Source organism: Pseudophryne corroboree, chromosome 9, assembly GCF_028390025.1.
Source record: "Pseudophryne corroboree isolate aPseCor3 chromosome 9, aPseCor3.hap2, whole genome shotgun sequence".
Taxonomy (NCBI): domain Eukaryota; kingdom Metazoa; phylum Chordata; class Amphibia; order Anura; family Myobatrachidae; genus Pseudophryne; species Pseudophryne corroboree.
In genome coordinates this window covers 208603543-208618412 of record NC_086452.1, presented here as the reverse complement: position 1 = coordinate 208618412, position 14870 = coordinate 208603543, and the positions used below count along the sequence as shown (strand labels likewise).

Genomic DNA, 14870 nt, shown 5'->3' with positions numbered 1-14870 from the left:
TACAAACTGCCATAAATGTGTCCATATAAATTGTATTAATCTAAAAGACAAATAATACAATTTAAAAACATCATTAGATCTGTCAATAAAGTAAAATACCACTCATTTTGACATTTCCTACAAAAAAACTGACATTTTTTTGTGTCTGAGACAGCAACTCAATGTGTCTCATTATAACTTTAATTGTTCTGTAAATAGGAAAAGCCATTAAGAAAATAAGACAAAATTCAACAAGTCATATTGACTTTCTAAATTACTTTATTAGTGATAGCCACTAAATAACAAGTTACAACTTGGCATTGACATGGATGGCAATGAATGGGTCTGCAGCTGAACTGCTGATTGTGAAACGAGCTGAGCCAGTGCTGCTAACAGTTATCTGTGTGCCAGTACAACGTGTGCCTTCTTTCTGCCCTGAGATGACATCACAGTATGTGCCAGCAGGAAGTCCAGTGTTCAAAGTGACATCCATGTTTCTGAAACAGTAATGTGACATTAATGAGTCTTGTAGTCTTATGATAAAGAGTTTGGCAAAAAGAAGCATTAAACTACATACTGTAACATAAAGTTATAGACACATAAACAGATCCGTAGAACATAAAGATAATTACAATACTTAAGAAACATCTGCAATACAGATCATGGGGGTTAAAAGAATAGGCTACCAGTTCATATGCAAATCCATGTTATTGAGTAAGATGACATGGTATTTCTTAAACATTGATTCTTGTGACCCAGATAAAATATGGGAATTAGCTTCAGATCCAAGATTCATTAGTGACTGAACATTTTAATAGCAGTTTGACTTGTAAAAGGTAGCAGAATAACTAAATTTAGCCAAAGGAAAAGCAAGGAAGAATAGTGGGGGTCATTACGAGTTGTTCGCTTGTTGCAGATTTTCGCAACGGAGCGATTAAGGTGAAAATGCGCATGCGCATGGTACGCAGTGCGCATGTGCTAAGTATTTTAGCTCAAAACTTAGTAGATTTACTCACGTCTGACCGAAGAATTTCCATCGTTGAAGTGATCAGAGTGTGATTGTGCAGGAAGTGGGTGTTTCTGGGCGGAAACTGGCCGTTTTCTGGGAGAGTGCCAGGATAAAACGCAGGAGTGTCTAAAGAAACAGTGAGTGGCTGGCCGAATGCAGGGCATGTTTGTGACGTCAAACCAAGAACGAACTGAGCTGAGCTGATCGCAGTGTAGGAGTAAGTCTCGAGCTACTCAGAAACTGCTAAGAATTTTCTATTCACAATTCTGCTAATCTTTCGTTCGCAATTCTGCTAAGCTAAGATACACTCCCAGAGGGCGGCAGCCTAGCGTGTGCAATGTTGCTAAAATCTGCTAGCGAGCGAACAACTCGGAATTACCCCCAGTGTTCTAAAGAAATGTATATAGTCATGGTAGGAAACTAATCATTACATTTTTGCTTAACATTTATCATCATCTAACACACAGGTACATATTGAGAAGAGATATCACTCACGAGCTCTCATTATTGAAGATGATGTATCCTCTATTTCCACGGCTAAAAGCAATTTGGTTTCCGCCATTATCCCACCAGTTTGTGAGTGATTGACCATTAACTGTGTTACGGAAGATAACCATGTTTCTAAAAACACAAAGAACATTCTTGCTACTTTCCATATACCACATATAAAAGAACCCTATGTGTAAGTATAACTTCAAAAAAGCAATATGGTACATAGCTCAATATGTTATGTACACTTTAAGTACTCACTTAATCTGGCGCCATCTATGTTCACAGACCCAGTCATTGCCACAAGTAGCGTCCGCATTAATTGTGACTGGTTTAGTTGACATATCAGAATTGGCAGGTGGCCCAATCCAGTCATTTGCATCCTATAGAGAAGTGAATAGAACCAATAAATCATGGAATGTATAAGGATTTTTTAAGTGCACGGCCTTGTCTACACTATTGACAATATTTCTCATGCAAGTGGTGGTAACTTGTTTCAGGTTGTCCTAAAAAGTGGTATTCAACTGATTGGACTCTTTGGTATACTGTAGGAACAGATGGAACTCTTAAAGCCCATACAAACTGGTCGATATATAGGCCGTTCTTTTAAACGGCCGATATATCGCGGGACCGTCGGCCAGTGTGTACGGCCGATACGTCTGTGAACTCCGTCGTTCACAGACGTATAGCGTCAGCCGCGCAGCACAGCCGATGGCCAATATATCTACTGATATATTGGCGCGTCGCTGTGTGTGTACGGGGCGGTCGGCCGACCGCACGTACACATGCTGCGGCGGCCGGTGGTGATTGACAGCTCAACTGGGCGGGTGTGTGTACACGCCCGCCCAGTTCATGACGTCAGTCCCCGACGGATCGAGCAGTGTGTATGCTGAACACACTGCTCGATCCGTCCATAGATATATCTGCAGATCAATTGATCTGCAGATATATCTATTAGTGTGTACCCACCTTTACAGAGAATGACAATCCTTTCAAAAGCAAATAATTTATTTACTGTACCTGTCCATTCACAAAGTTTCTTGTCCAGCGATAACTTGACATTACACGTGTAAGTCCATAGGGATGTGCCAACATAAAGCCAACTCCCATTTTGTACAAGCTGCAGAAATTTTAAATAGTAAGAACTTCAACAACAAAAACAAATGTGAGTCGTTTGTTTAGAGATTAATCTTACCGAGCATCAAAAAAGGTGAGGATGGAGGCTCCTCCAGCACCGTGACCTCTTTGGTTATCATGGTTGTCTACAAACACCAAGGCTCTATTAGTGGGCATGAAACCCCATCCTTCTCCCCAGTTCCTGGATGATAAGACAGTGATAAAACATTGATACATATAATGTCAAATGCTGTACATGTTTAAACTATGTATATGTTCCCTGGACTTACTTTAGATATGACATCTTCTCTCCATTCCACTTGCGGATAACATTTCCAAGTTTGGCTCCATATTTAAATTCTGTTACACATCCATTTCCATAATACTGGCTAGCAGTAATAGGTTCTCCACCGAGATCAATCACCTGTCAGAAACACATCTTTTGCTGTTTAACTAATTCACCACTTTTCTCACACCTGTTTGGTTGCTATGGGCAATACCTCCACTTGGCTTGAAGTTTTAGTAAATCCACACTATGACATACTTTAAGTGCATCAAATGAGAAGACCTAGAGTTTATTAAATCTAGGATGGGGTGATGTAGGCATTAGAGCCCCATCTTTGGATTCTTCACACTTTCTGTAGTGTAGGAGCCCTTACTGAGTACAGTAATCTTTATTTTTTTATTTGTCTTTTATATATATATATATATATATATATATATATATAAAGACATTACGTATACTTTCCAACTGACCTCCTGCAATTTGTGGACACTGAATTGAGCTGCATCAGAATGCTGACATTATTGACTGTATTTGGGTGGATATCTGGGGTGGTTCTTGTTTTGAAAAATGTTGTAAAGTATAAGGAAGCAACAAATTTGCAAGTGGGTTCTAATTCACTTTAGGTACATGAGGTGTTGATGCATTTGCAGAAGAACTTCTAAGGACCATACTGTATCAACATCATGAAAGCAGCTGTGAAAAGAGAAGTGCAAATATTTTTCTGACCACACTCAGTTGGAGCTATTGTTCATTGTGAAATAGCCTCCTTCTTAGAATAGCGTTGTGTAAATAAATGCCCATAAATTTAACAATACACATTTCAAGTATAATATTTATACATTTCATAATTTTATTAAATGTTTGAATGTTAATGTTGTATTGCTGGAACTCTGTGCCTTTGTGAAGTGGCCTGTGCACTGCATAATTCAGTTGTCACAAACTTTTGTAGCAACTTCACTTACAGCATTTCTACCCATGTAAATATTATGAATTATGTCATTTAATGTTTATGTTTCATGTATTTCTCTTTTTTCATTACTACGTATGTGCAAAAAAATAGAAATGAATCCTAAATTCTGCAACTTTATAATTTAATGACATGTTTAACTTCTTACCTCCTGGAAGATAAAGGGACGAGATCCACTGGCGAACCACTTAGTGTTCAGGTTGCTCAGTCTGTTGACAATAGCCAGGATGTCCCCAGGCCACATGTGCTTGGCAGCATCAAGTCTAAATCCAGCCACTCCAATACTTATGAGATTGTTCAAATAGTCAGCAATCTTTCCACGAACATAATCCTTCTCCAATGCCAGGTCCAGGAGGCTCACAAGACGACAGTTCCTCACCTATAGATCAGCAAGCTTATATCAGCACCTTGTACAAACTAGAATCTTATTGGAGGACAGGTTTACATGATTAAATTACTGCAATATGCTGCATACTCCAGACTGATCCCATTAAGCAGTATTATGCATTGCCTCTTTAGGCATCAGTTGGTAATACCCTCGAGAGCTCACATCATTATTTACAATCATTACAATGTTGTTCACAGAAATGACCAGGTACAGTATGGAGTCATATTGTATGTTTTATGGAATAAATTATAGTCTTTCTTATTTTAAAATGTTCACAACTGTTATTTTAGGTATATTGTTACAGTATTTGCATACTTGCTACATGTTCTAATAGTTGCATGATATTGTTTCATCTGAAATAATAATTTTATTCTAAATCAAAAATTAATTTAATCAGAAAGTTAAATTATCAAATGGACTGAATATACAAGTGGGCTTTTGCTTCCATATCATCTCTTTAGAACTAAAGGCATTGCTTTTTTCCAACAATATACTGTTCGATATGTAATTCCTAGTCAACTGATTTATCCCAAATAAAATATAATTCCAACAAAACATCCATCACTGAGAGAAATAAGAATGCAACTCTGTAATTTCCATATTATTACAGTATAATGGAAATAAATGTCTCTATGGAGCTAAACTGTAATATACCGTATATACTCGAGTATAAGCCGACTTTTTCAGCACTTTTTTTTTGCTTATACTCGAGTCAGTGCAGTGACAGGGAGTGCAGTGTGAAGGAGGGACACGGAGCGCACAGCGTGCACCTCTCCTGTGTCCCTCCTGCATCTCCGGTGGCAGCGGCGGGTCTATTAAAGGAAGTACCCGTTCATGAGCTCTGATTGGCTCACGAACTGGCACTTCCTTTAATAGACCCGCCGCGGCCGCCGGAGATGCAGGAGGGACACAGGAGAGGCGCGCGCTGTGTGCTCCGTGTCCCTCCTTCAGAAGACAGCGCGGGAGCGACGGAGGGTAAGTAACAGGCACTGGGGGAGCATATTTGGCACTTGGGGCGGGATGACATATGTGGCACTGAGGGGACTTATCTGGCACTATGAGGGGGCATATCTGGCACTATGGGGGGCATATCTGGCACTATGAGGGGGCATATCTGGCAGCATGAGGGCATATATGCACATCTGGCACTGTGGGGCATATTTGGCAGCGTGAGGGCATATCTGGCACATCAAGCACTGTGGGGCATATCTGGCAGTATGAGGGCATATCTGGCACATCTGGCACTGTGGGGCATATCTGGCAGCATGAGGGCATATCTGTCACATCTGGCACTGTGGGGCATATCTGGCAGCATGAGGGCATATCTGGCACATCAGGCACTGTGGGGCATATCTGGCAGTATGAGGGCATATCTGGCACTGTGGGGACATATCTAGCAGTATGAGGACATATCTGGCACTGTGGGGCATATCTGGCAGCATGAGGGCATATCTGGCACTGTGGGGCATATCTGGCAGCATGAGGGCATATCTGGCACATCAGGCACTGTGGGGCACATCTGGCAGTATGAGGGCATATCTGGCACTGTGGGGGCATATCTGGCAGTATGAGGGCATATCTGGCACTGAGGGCTCTTTACGGCTAGAGCTGCATTTGCCACCCTAGGCTTATACTCGAGTCAATACGTTTTCCCAGGTTTTTGTGGTAAAATTAGGTGCCTCTTGCACTATGAGGGGGCATATCTGGCACTATGAGGGGGCATATCTGGCAGCATGAGGGCATATCTGCAAATCTGGCACTGTGGGGGATATTTGGCAGCATGAGGGCATATCTGGCACATCAAGCACTGTGGGGCATATCTGGCAGTATGAGGGCATATCTGGCACATCTGGCACTGTGGGGCATATCTGGCAGTATGAGGGCATATATGTCACATCTGGCACTGTGGGGCATATCTGGCAGCATGAGGGCATATCTGGCACATCAGGCACTGGGGGGCATATCTGGCAGTATGAGGGCATATCTGGCACTGTGGGGGCATATCTAGCAGTATGAGGACATATCTGGCACTGTGGGGCATATCTGCCAGCATGAGGGCATATCTGGCACTGTGGGGCATATCTGGCAGCATGAGGGCATATCTGGCACATCAGGCACTGTGGGGCATATCTGGCAGTATGAGGGCATATCTGGCACTGTGGGGGCATATCTGGCAGTATGAGGGCATATCTGGCACTGAGGGCTCTGTACGGCTAGAGCTGCATTTGCCACCCTAGGCTTATACTCAAGTCAATAAGTTTTCCCAGGTTTTTGTGGTAAAATTAGGTGCCTCGGCTTATATTCGGGTCGACTTATACTCGAGTATATACGGTAATCAAACAAGTAATTTAGTTTGGCCAGTTGTGTAGTACCTTTGGATTTGTATCAGATCCAGGTAAAAGGATGCCTAGGTTTTATTTGTGTTATCATGATTACAACTTCCTCTTTAATGTTTAGAATATAAAATACTCCACCTGATTAACATCATTGTAGTTCTCGATGTTTTTACTTGCAGTGGGGCACTTGCTATCGTTAAAATCCAGATTGGAGTATGGTACAGCAGGGAAACTTTGGGTACCAGTATTGTAGCTGCTTCCACACGTGGACCTGGTGCCTGAGCCACCTCCCGCTCCACACATGTGGTTAATGATAGCATCAACATAGATGTTTACCTAAAGGGGGTTAACACCAGGTCAATGGGTTAATGGTCCTCATGACACATCTCATTTATTCAGGTTGCATATTCTTTAAAAAAAATATAATTACTTTAAAGGGGCATTCTAGCATAGTGGTTTTCCACTGGTTTCAACCTTTAGTCGCTGATAGTAAATTATGTAGACCTTGGTTAGTAATAGTATGGGATAGGTGTGCATGATTCACAATTGGTGGCATTTCATTTACAAACTGTAGATAGAGAAGTGATCTAGAAGTACTTGAATCAACATTTCCTCTCAAGCTTAATGGCCTATGAACTATCAAAACATACTTTTACCAACATTTTGCTGTGAAATAACATTCTATGCATTTGCCTCCTACTTGTGGGCCTTCTAGAATATTCACATAAGGGCGCATACAGTATGTATTAGGGTCCGAGTTTGCCAGAGTTGCGGGATGCCGGCTGATCTTGGAGGGTTTTTTAAAGCGGCAATCATTTAGAGGGCATGGTTTTGCCTTGTAAACAGTGTCGGACTGGAGTTTGAAGGGCCCACCGGGGGTATGCAGTGGTAGGGGCCCATGATTAGAGGTGTGGCCAGCCACCACAGAGGTTTGGCTAACCATTATAGAGTACCTGGTCTGGACTCCTTGATCATTTATATAGTAATTAAATTAATGCTAGTGCATGCATAATAATGTGCCAGATTAATGACAGCAATGTACTGTAGAGAATACATCATAATCCTGTGCAGTATAAGGTAACACATGCAGGGCCGGTGCAAGGTTTCTCGGCACCCTAGGCAAAATTTCTGCCTATTGCCCCTTCCCCCTACTCGCCCTTCAGGTGAAAGGCATGCTGCTGCTCTCCCCCACCCCCAGTCTGTTGCATGGCTGCTCTATTCTCCCCATCTCCCCAGTCTGTATGGGTGCCTGCTACTCTCACCCCCCTTACACTCCGTTAAATGTCTGCTGTTCTATCTCCCCCACCATCTGTGTGCATGCCCCCCCCCCCAGACTGCTGCTTTCCCCCTCTTTCCTTATCAAATGCAGAAAGTGCGCTGTACAGCCACCTTACCTGCAAGCTGCGATGCAGAGTGGTCTGTGAAAGAGCCTGGAATGAAGAGCAGCACCACATGTCAACCCCAGCCAGGACATCAGGAGCTGTGAAAGTTACTGCCTGTGCCAGGTGAAGACAGAGCTGGAGGCTGCAATACGGGAGCTTGGCAGTTGCGGCTACTGTAAGATATGAGTGCCGGGGGGATTGTGGAGGTAGGACCACGCTACTTTTTCCAAGCAGCTTTAGCAGGCCGCCCCCTCAGGTTCCGGCGCCCCTAAGCAGCTGCCTAAAGCTGCCTAGTGGAAGCTCCCGCCCTGAACACATGTATAATATATAATTCAAGTGCACAGTCTAGAACCTGACCCCTAGTGGAGGAGGCCCCCCCCCCCGTTGGTTTCCTCTGTACCCCTGTGGGCCAGTCCGAGCCTGCTTGTAAATGATTGCCACTTTAAAAAAACATCCGAGATCAGCCTGCATTCCGCACCACCGGCAAACTCAGACCCTATTACATATAGATATCCCATGGTGTAAACCACCTAGCTTAGAGGTTATTAAATCAATAATGCCATTGATGAGTAGGTAACAGAGATTAATCTAATTCCTAAATAAAGAACTGTCATGAATCCTTCTATTTGGAAGAATTATTGATATTTTGTTACTGACATTTAAAAACTTTTATTTGGCTTGTTAAAATAAACTTTTTTTGAAATGACTTATTTACTACATGGTGAAATAAGAGCAATATCAAAAGGACATACCCCAACATTGTTACACCTGGTGACCATGTCTCTGAATTGCTGCTCGGAGCCAGAACGAGAGCACAGCTTGTAGCTGATTGGCTGGTATCTCTCCCACCATGGTCTATTGGGGCTGGTAATAATCAAATTGTCATTAGGAGGAGAGACCTGTAATAAAACAGCAGTAACAGATAGTAAACGAATGTAATAAATAAAGCATACAAAATAAAATATCTCTTTAATACTGTACTTCAAGCAAAGGGGAAGATTTAACAAACCTTCCAAAGAGGTCAAATGGAGTTGCTGCCTATAGCAAGCAGTTAGATTTTAGATATCATTTTATAGAGCATGCTATATAGAACAGATCTATGATATCTAGCATCTGATTGGTTGCTATGGGCAACACCTCCAGTTGTCCTCTTAGGTGGATTGATAAATCTCCCCCATAGTGCTTCTTCAGAATCAGGATAAAATGCTGAGTTGCTTAAGAACAAAAAAAGGGCCTAATTCAGACTTGATCGCAGCAGCAAATTTGTTCTTTAATGGGAAAAACCATGGGGGTCATTCCGAGTTGTTCGCTCGGTTAATTTCTTCGCATCGCAGCGATTTTCCGCTTAATGCGCATGCGCAATGTTCGCACTGCGACTGCGCCAAGTAAAATTGCTATGCAGTTAGGAATTTTACTCACGTTTTTTTCTTCGTTCTGGTGATCGTAATGTGATTGACAGGAAGTGGGTGTTTCTGGGCGGAAACTGGCCGTTTTATGGGAGTGTGTGAAAAAACGCTACCGTTTCTGGGAAAAACTCGGGAGTGGCTGGAGAAACGGAGGAGTGTCTGGGCGAACGCTGGGTGTGTTTGTGACGTCAAACCAGGAACGACAAGCACTGAACTGATCGCAGATGCCGAGTAAGTCTGGAGCTACTCAGAAAATGCTAAGAGAGGTCTAATCGCAATATTGCGAATACGTCGTTCGCAATTTTAAGAAGCTAAGATTCACTCCCAGTAGGCGGCGACTTAGCGTGAGCAAATCTGCTAAAAGCAGCTTGCAAGCGAACAACTCGGAATGACCCCCCATATGCACTGCAGGTGGGGCAGATACAACACGTGCAGAGAGAGTTAGATTTGGGTGGGTTGTGTATAAACTGAAATCTAAATTGCAGTGTAAAAATAAAGCAGCCAGTATTTACTCTGCACAGAAACAAAATAACCCACCCAAATCTAACTCTCTCTGCACATGTTATATCTGCCCCCCCTGCACTGCACATTGTGCTAACAACCATGTGTAATTAAGGAAAAAGTGACATGTTACTCCGACCTTTATTACATCATTCAGTGTGTACCCAGGATCCTCTGGGCCGATATATCAGCTGGTGACACAATTTCCCAGTGCAACTTAGTCGCATCGCTAATGCAACAAAATGACTATGCAAGAGTACAGTGGTACTGGCATTGCGTGCTGTGTGCATCTCAGAATCTAACTAATGTACTGTAAAAGGTAAAGGACAGAGGTCTGATATGAGCAAACTTCGCCATGCATCTTGCTATGTATCATTGTGCTTAATCTGTAACTGCACCAATATCTGTGCAATAAAAACACTGATCCTCCTAAGTACCTAGTACACTATAATTGACTTTTGCATGCAGCTATGATGTGTAGAAGATACACAATCTAGAAAAAAATAACAGAAGTCTCTACCAGTAGTGGTATGACTAAGTCACGACATGTGTGACTAAGTCACAATGTGACTCATGACATATGGCTCTAAAAGGATCGGATTATGAAGACATATCTGTGGCTAAAAGTAATAGTAAAGGGTCCTGACAAATGTGTTACTGTCCAAAATGCTCAAATTTTTTTCTGATCAGTTTTACATAACTTTTCAGCATTCACTGCACACATCTATACATGTTTATGGGGCATAACAAGAGTCTACAGCTCCAAATAAACCTGTAAAATAATACATACTTTAAATTATACTAATTATTTTTAGTGATGAGCGGGTTCGGTTCCTCGGGAACTTCACCCATTTTACATGGTTCCGAGGCAGCCTCTGATCTTCCTGCCTTGCTCGGGTTAACCCGAGCGCACCCGAACGTCATCATCCCGCTGTCGTATTCTCGCGAGATTCGTATTCTATATAAGGAGCCGCGCGTCGCCGCCATTTTCACTCGTGCTTTGGAGATGATAGCGAGAGGACGTGGCTGCGTTCTCTCAGTTTCTGTGTTCAGTGTGCTGCAAATATCTGTGCTCAGTGTGCTGCAAATATCTGTGCTCAGTGTGCTGCAAATATCTATGCTCAGTGTGCTGAAAATATCTACGTTCTCTGGCTGAAAAATGCTCCATATCTGTGCTGCATTGTAGTATATAGTAGGAGGACAGTGCAGAATTTTGCTGTGACCACCAGTATATATAGCAGTACGGTACAGTAGTCCACTGCTCTACCTCTGTGTCATCAAGTATACTATGCATCCATACCTGTGCTGCATTTTAGTTGTGCGCAGTATATAGTAGGAGGACAGTGCAGAATTTTGCTGACCACCAGTATATATATAGCAGTACGGTACAGTAGTCCACTGCTCTACCTCTGTGTCATCAAGTATACTATCCATCCATACCTGTGCTGCATTTTAGTTGTGCGCAGTAAATAGTAGGAGGACAGTGCAGAATTTTGCTGACCACCAGTATATATATAGCAGTACGGTACAGGAGTCCACTGCTCTACCTCTGTGTCATCAAGTATACTATGCATCCATACCTGTGCTGCATTTTAGTTGTGCGCAGTATATAGTAGGAGGACAGTGCAGAATTTTGCTGACCACCAGTATATATATAGCAGTACAGTACAGTAGTCCACTGCTCTACCTCTGTGTCATCAAGTATACTATGCATCCATACCTGTGCTGCATTTTAGTTGTGCGCAGTATATAGTAGGAGGACAGTGCAGAATTTTGCTGACCACCAGTATATATATAGCAGTACGGTACAGTAGTCCACTGCTCTACCTCTGTGTCATCAAGTATACTATCCATCCATACCTGTGCTGCATTTTAGTTGTGCGCAGTAAATAGTAGGAGGACAGTGCAGAATTTTGCTGACCACCAGTATATATATAGCAGTACGGTACAGGAGTCCACTGCTCTACCTCTGTGTCATCAAGTATACTATGCATCCATACCTGTGCTGCATTTTAGTTGTGCGCAGTATATAGTAGGAGGACAGTGCAGAATTTTGCTGACCACCAGTATATATATAGCAGTACAGTACAGTAGTCCACTGCTCTACCTCTGTGTCATCAAGTATACTACAAAAGTTCAGTAAAATGACCCAAAAATCAAAATTAAAAGCGTCTGATGAGAAGCGTAAAATTGTCAATATGCCATTTACGACACGGAGTGGCAAGGAAAGGCTGAGGCCCTGGCCTATGTTCATGGCTAGTGGTTCAGATTCACATGAAGATGGAAGCACTCATCCTCTCGCTAGAAAACTGCAGTGCCACTCCTAGATGGGCCAGGTGTTTGTGTCGGCCACTTGGGTCGCTTAGCTTAGCCACCCAGCGACCTTGGTCACCTCTTTTTTTCTTTGCATCATGTGCTGTTTGGGGACTATTTTTTAAATCTGCCATCCTGTCTGACACTGCAGTGCCACTCCTAGATGGGCCAGGTGTTTGTGTCGGCCACTTGGGTCGCTTAGCTTAGTCACACAGCTACCTCATTGCACCTCTTTTTTTCTTTGCATCATGTGCTGTTTGGGGACTATTTTTTAAATCTGCCATCCTGTCTGACACTGCAATGCCACTCCTAGATGGGCCAGGTGTTTGTGTCGGCCACTTGGGTCGCTTAGCTTAGTCACACAGCTACCTCATTGCACCTCTTTTTTTCTTTGCATCATGTGCTGTTTGGGGACTATTTTTTAAATCTGCCATCCTGTCTGACACTGCAGTGCCACTCCTAGATGGGCCAGGTGTTTGTGTCGGCCACTTGGGTCGCTTAGCTTATTATCCAGCGACCTCTGTGCAAATTTTAGGACTAAAAATAATATTGTGAGGTGTGAGGTGTTCAGAATAGACTGGAAATGAGTGGAAATTATGGTTATTGAGGTTAATAATACTATGGGATCAAAATGATTTAAGCTGTTTTTGAGGGTTTTTTGTAAAAAAAAAAAACGAATCCAAAACACACCCGAATCCGACAAAAAATTTTCAGGGAGGTTTTGCCAAAACGCGTCCGAATCCAAAACACGGCCGCGGAACCGAATCCAAAACCAAAACACAAAACCCGAAAAATTTCCCGTGCACATCACTAATTATTTAATTAGATGTCCCTGCAGAAAATAAACATTCAATTTCATAAAGAAGACTTTTATGAAGCACATAATAGTTGCAAAGGGATGCCAGGGAAGGTTAAGGATAGGCTGCAGTGGGGGAGGGTTAAGTTTAGGCTGCGGGAAGGGAGGGTTTGATTTAGTGGGGTATTGGAGGAGGGTAAGTATACTTCCCAACTCCCTGTTGGGATTCTCTCCCTCTTGATGCTGTGGTCGGTGTTCTGTCCGCCTGCATCACGAATACCGGTAAGTGTAGCACAGCCGTAGCAAATAGGGAAAAGACTCCAAAGGACCGAGGGGGACTGATCAATAATGGGTTGTTTTCCTATTTTTTGTAACATTATATACTAGTATGTGATGCCATATACAATACAGTCATGAGAATGTAAATAAATGATATGATATAATACAGATTTGAGGATGTCCGTGTCACAGAACTTTAATCAGACCACCCACATGTTATAATCTTTAATTTCTGTATAAAGAACACCGTAAAATTTTGTTGAACCTGCTTTATAAAATTACACGCTGTTGTCTTATTGTTCTGCTAACAGTCAGAAATATTTAATTTATCCATTACTATTTTCCTAATAAGTAATAAACACCAACAATGATGCTCTTACCTGGACACCTCCGAATCCATTGGGTGCCAAATATCTCTCACATTCTGCAGCAATGTCATCCCAGCGCCATTCAAACAAGTGGACAATAGAAGTCCTGCCAGACTTAAGATATGGATTGTATTGGGCAGAGCAATGACCGACAACCACAAGTAGAAGTAAGAACTTCATTTTGTGTTCTGCTGTAACTTGGCATCTTGTCTTCTCCCTTTTTATACAATTTTAGAATCATATATCATATAATCGATACTCAGGGACAACAGGTGATTCTATACAAAAAACTCCCACTGTTATATAAAAGAGAATTTCTTGGATATCTGAATGGACATGTTATCTTTCGACTGTTTATTATAGATTGTGTTTGCATTTCTTATATAATTTTTTTTTTTTTTACAGTTGTGTCCTTAGTTCAATTTGTGATATTTACAAACCCAATAACTTGGCAACTGTGAGATATTAATACTGGACATATAAATTCGTATCTATACTGTTTATATGTATTCCTATTTTCTCATTTTTTATTATAGTATAGGTTTGTCATTATTACTTATTTTTCTACTACTGCAGTCGCTATTCTTAATTGTATACAAGTGTGTTTAGAAAGAGTTGTTAACTTGAGAGCCGGTAATTGTCCATCTCAAATGTACCATCTGATCTAATGAATGACAAATACAGGTGGTTGCTTTTACAGTCTGGTATAAATCTCAGTTCAGTCCACACTGGAGTCATGCATTTGAGAAAGTCACATGCTTGCATGACGAAACACGTTAGGACTCCTCCTACAGCTTTGAATCTGTCTCAGATGCACTGTGAGCTTTTTGCACAGCACTGGCTCCCACATGCTCGCCGCTGCTCTAAGAAACATGTAATCGCATGAGAAGGACACAGAGTATTGCTGATTGGGATATATACGGTGCCCTTATCCTCTGTGCAGTGCTGTCACCCCCGTGAATATATGGAATATGGTTTATAAGTGGACTTAACTCGAGGACACTCGGATCATGCTAGCCACAAGGGAGGTAATTCACTGCATTTATATTGCTGCATAAGACGCTGGCTTTTGCTAAATTCGATCCACTAATTGGATTGAGTGTCTGTTCTGTTGTATGCCCATTTGTGCTCATATCTGGTTGATGGTATCCACATTACTGTGGAAAGTTTACAGTTATTGCTACGAACAGCTACTAACCAGTTTGGTGGATACAATTTGAATACAACTCTTCAGAAACTGTTACTACAGGACAGG

At 42.1% G+C, this 14870-nt stretch overlaps 1 protein-coding gene across 1 annotated transcript; it reads right to left on the bottom strand.

The window, feature by feature from the left end:
• Window positions 1-254: 254 nt before the first annotated feature.
• On the bottom strand, window positions 255-13795 carry LOC134956897 (pancreatic alpha-amylase-like). The gene is made up of 10 exons (XM_063938768.1): window positions 13628-13795; window positions 8705-8851; window positions 6709-6906; window positions 3995-4225; window positions 2884-3017; window positions 2673-2795; window positions 2498-2597; window positions 1739-1860; window positions 1484-1609; window positions 255-476 (listed from the first exon to the last, which is right to left on the bottom strand). The coding sequence occupies exons 1-10, from the start codon at window positions 13793-13795 to the stop codon at window positions 287-289; spliced, it is 1539 nt and encodes a 512-aa protein (XP_063794838.1). The 3' UTR covers window positions 255-286.
• Window positions 13796-14870: the final 1075 nt, after the last annotated feature.

Excerpts from the sequence above, each read along its gene's own strand:
- LOC134956897 (XM_063938768.1), bottom strand. The coding sequence starts at position 13,795 with ATGAAGTTCTTACTTCTACTTGTGGTTGTCGGTCATTGCTCTGCCCAA. Across the intron at positions 1,610-1,738 it reads CATAGATGGCGCCAGATTAA|AAACATGGTTATCTTCCGTA; the intron begins GTGAGTACTTAA and ends TTGTGTTTTTAG. Across the intron at positions 477-1,483 it reads ATCTTCAATAATGAGAGCTC|AAACATGGATGTCACTTTGA; the intron begins GTGAGTGATATC and ends TTACTGTTTCAG.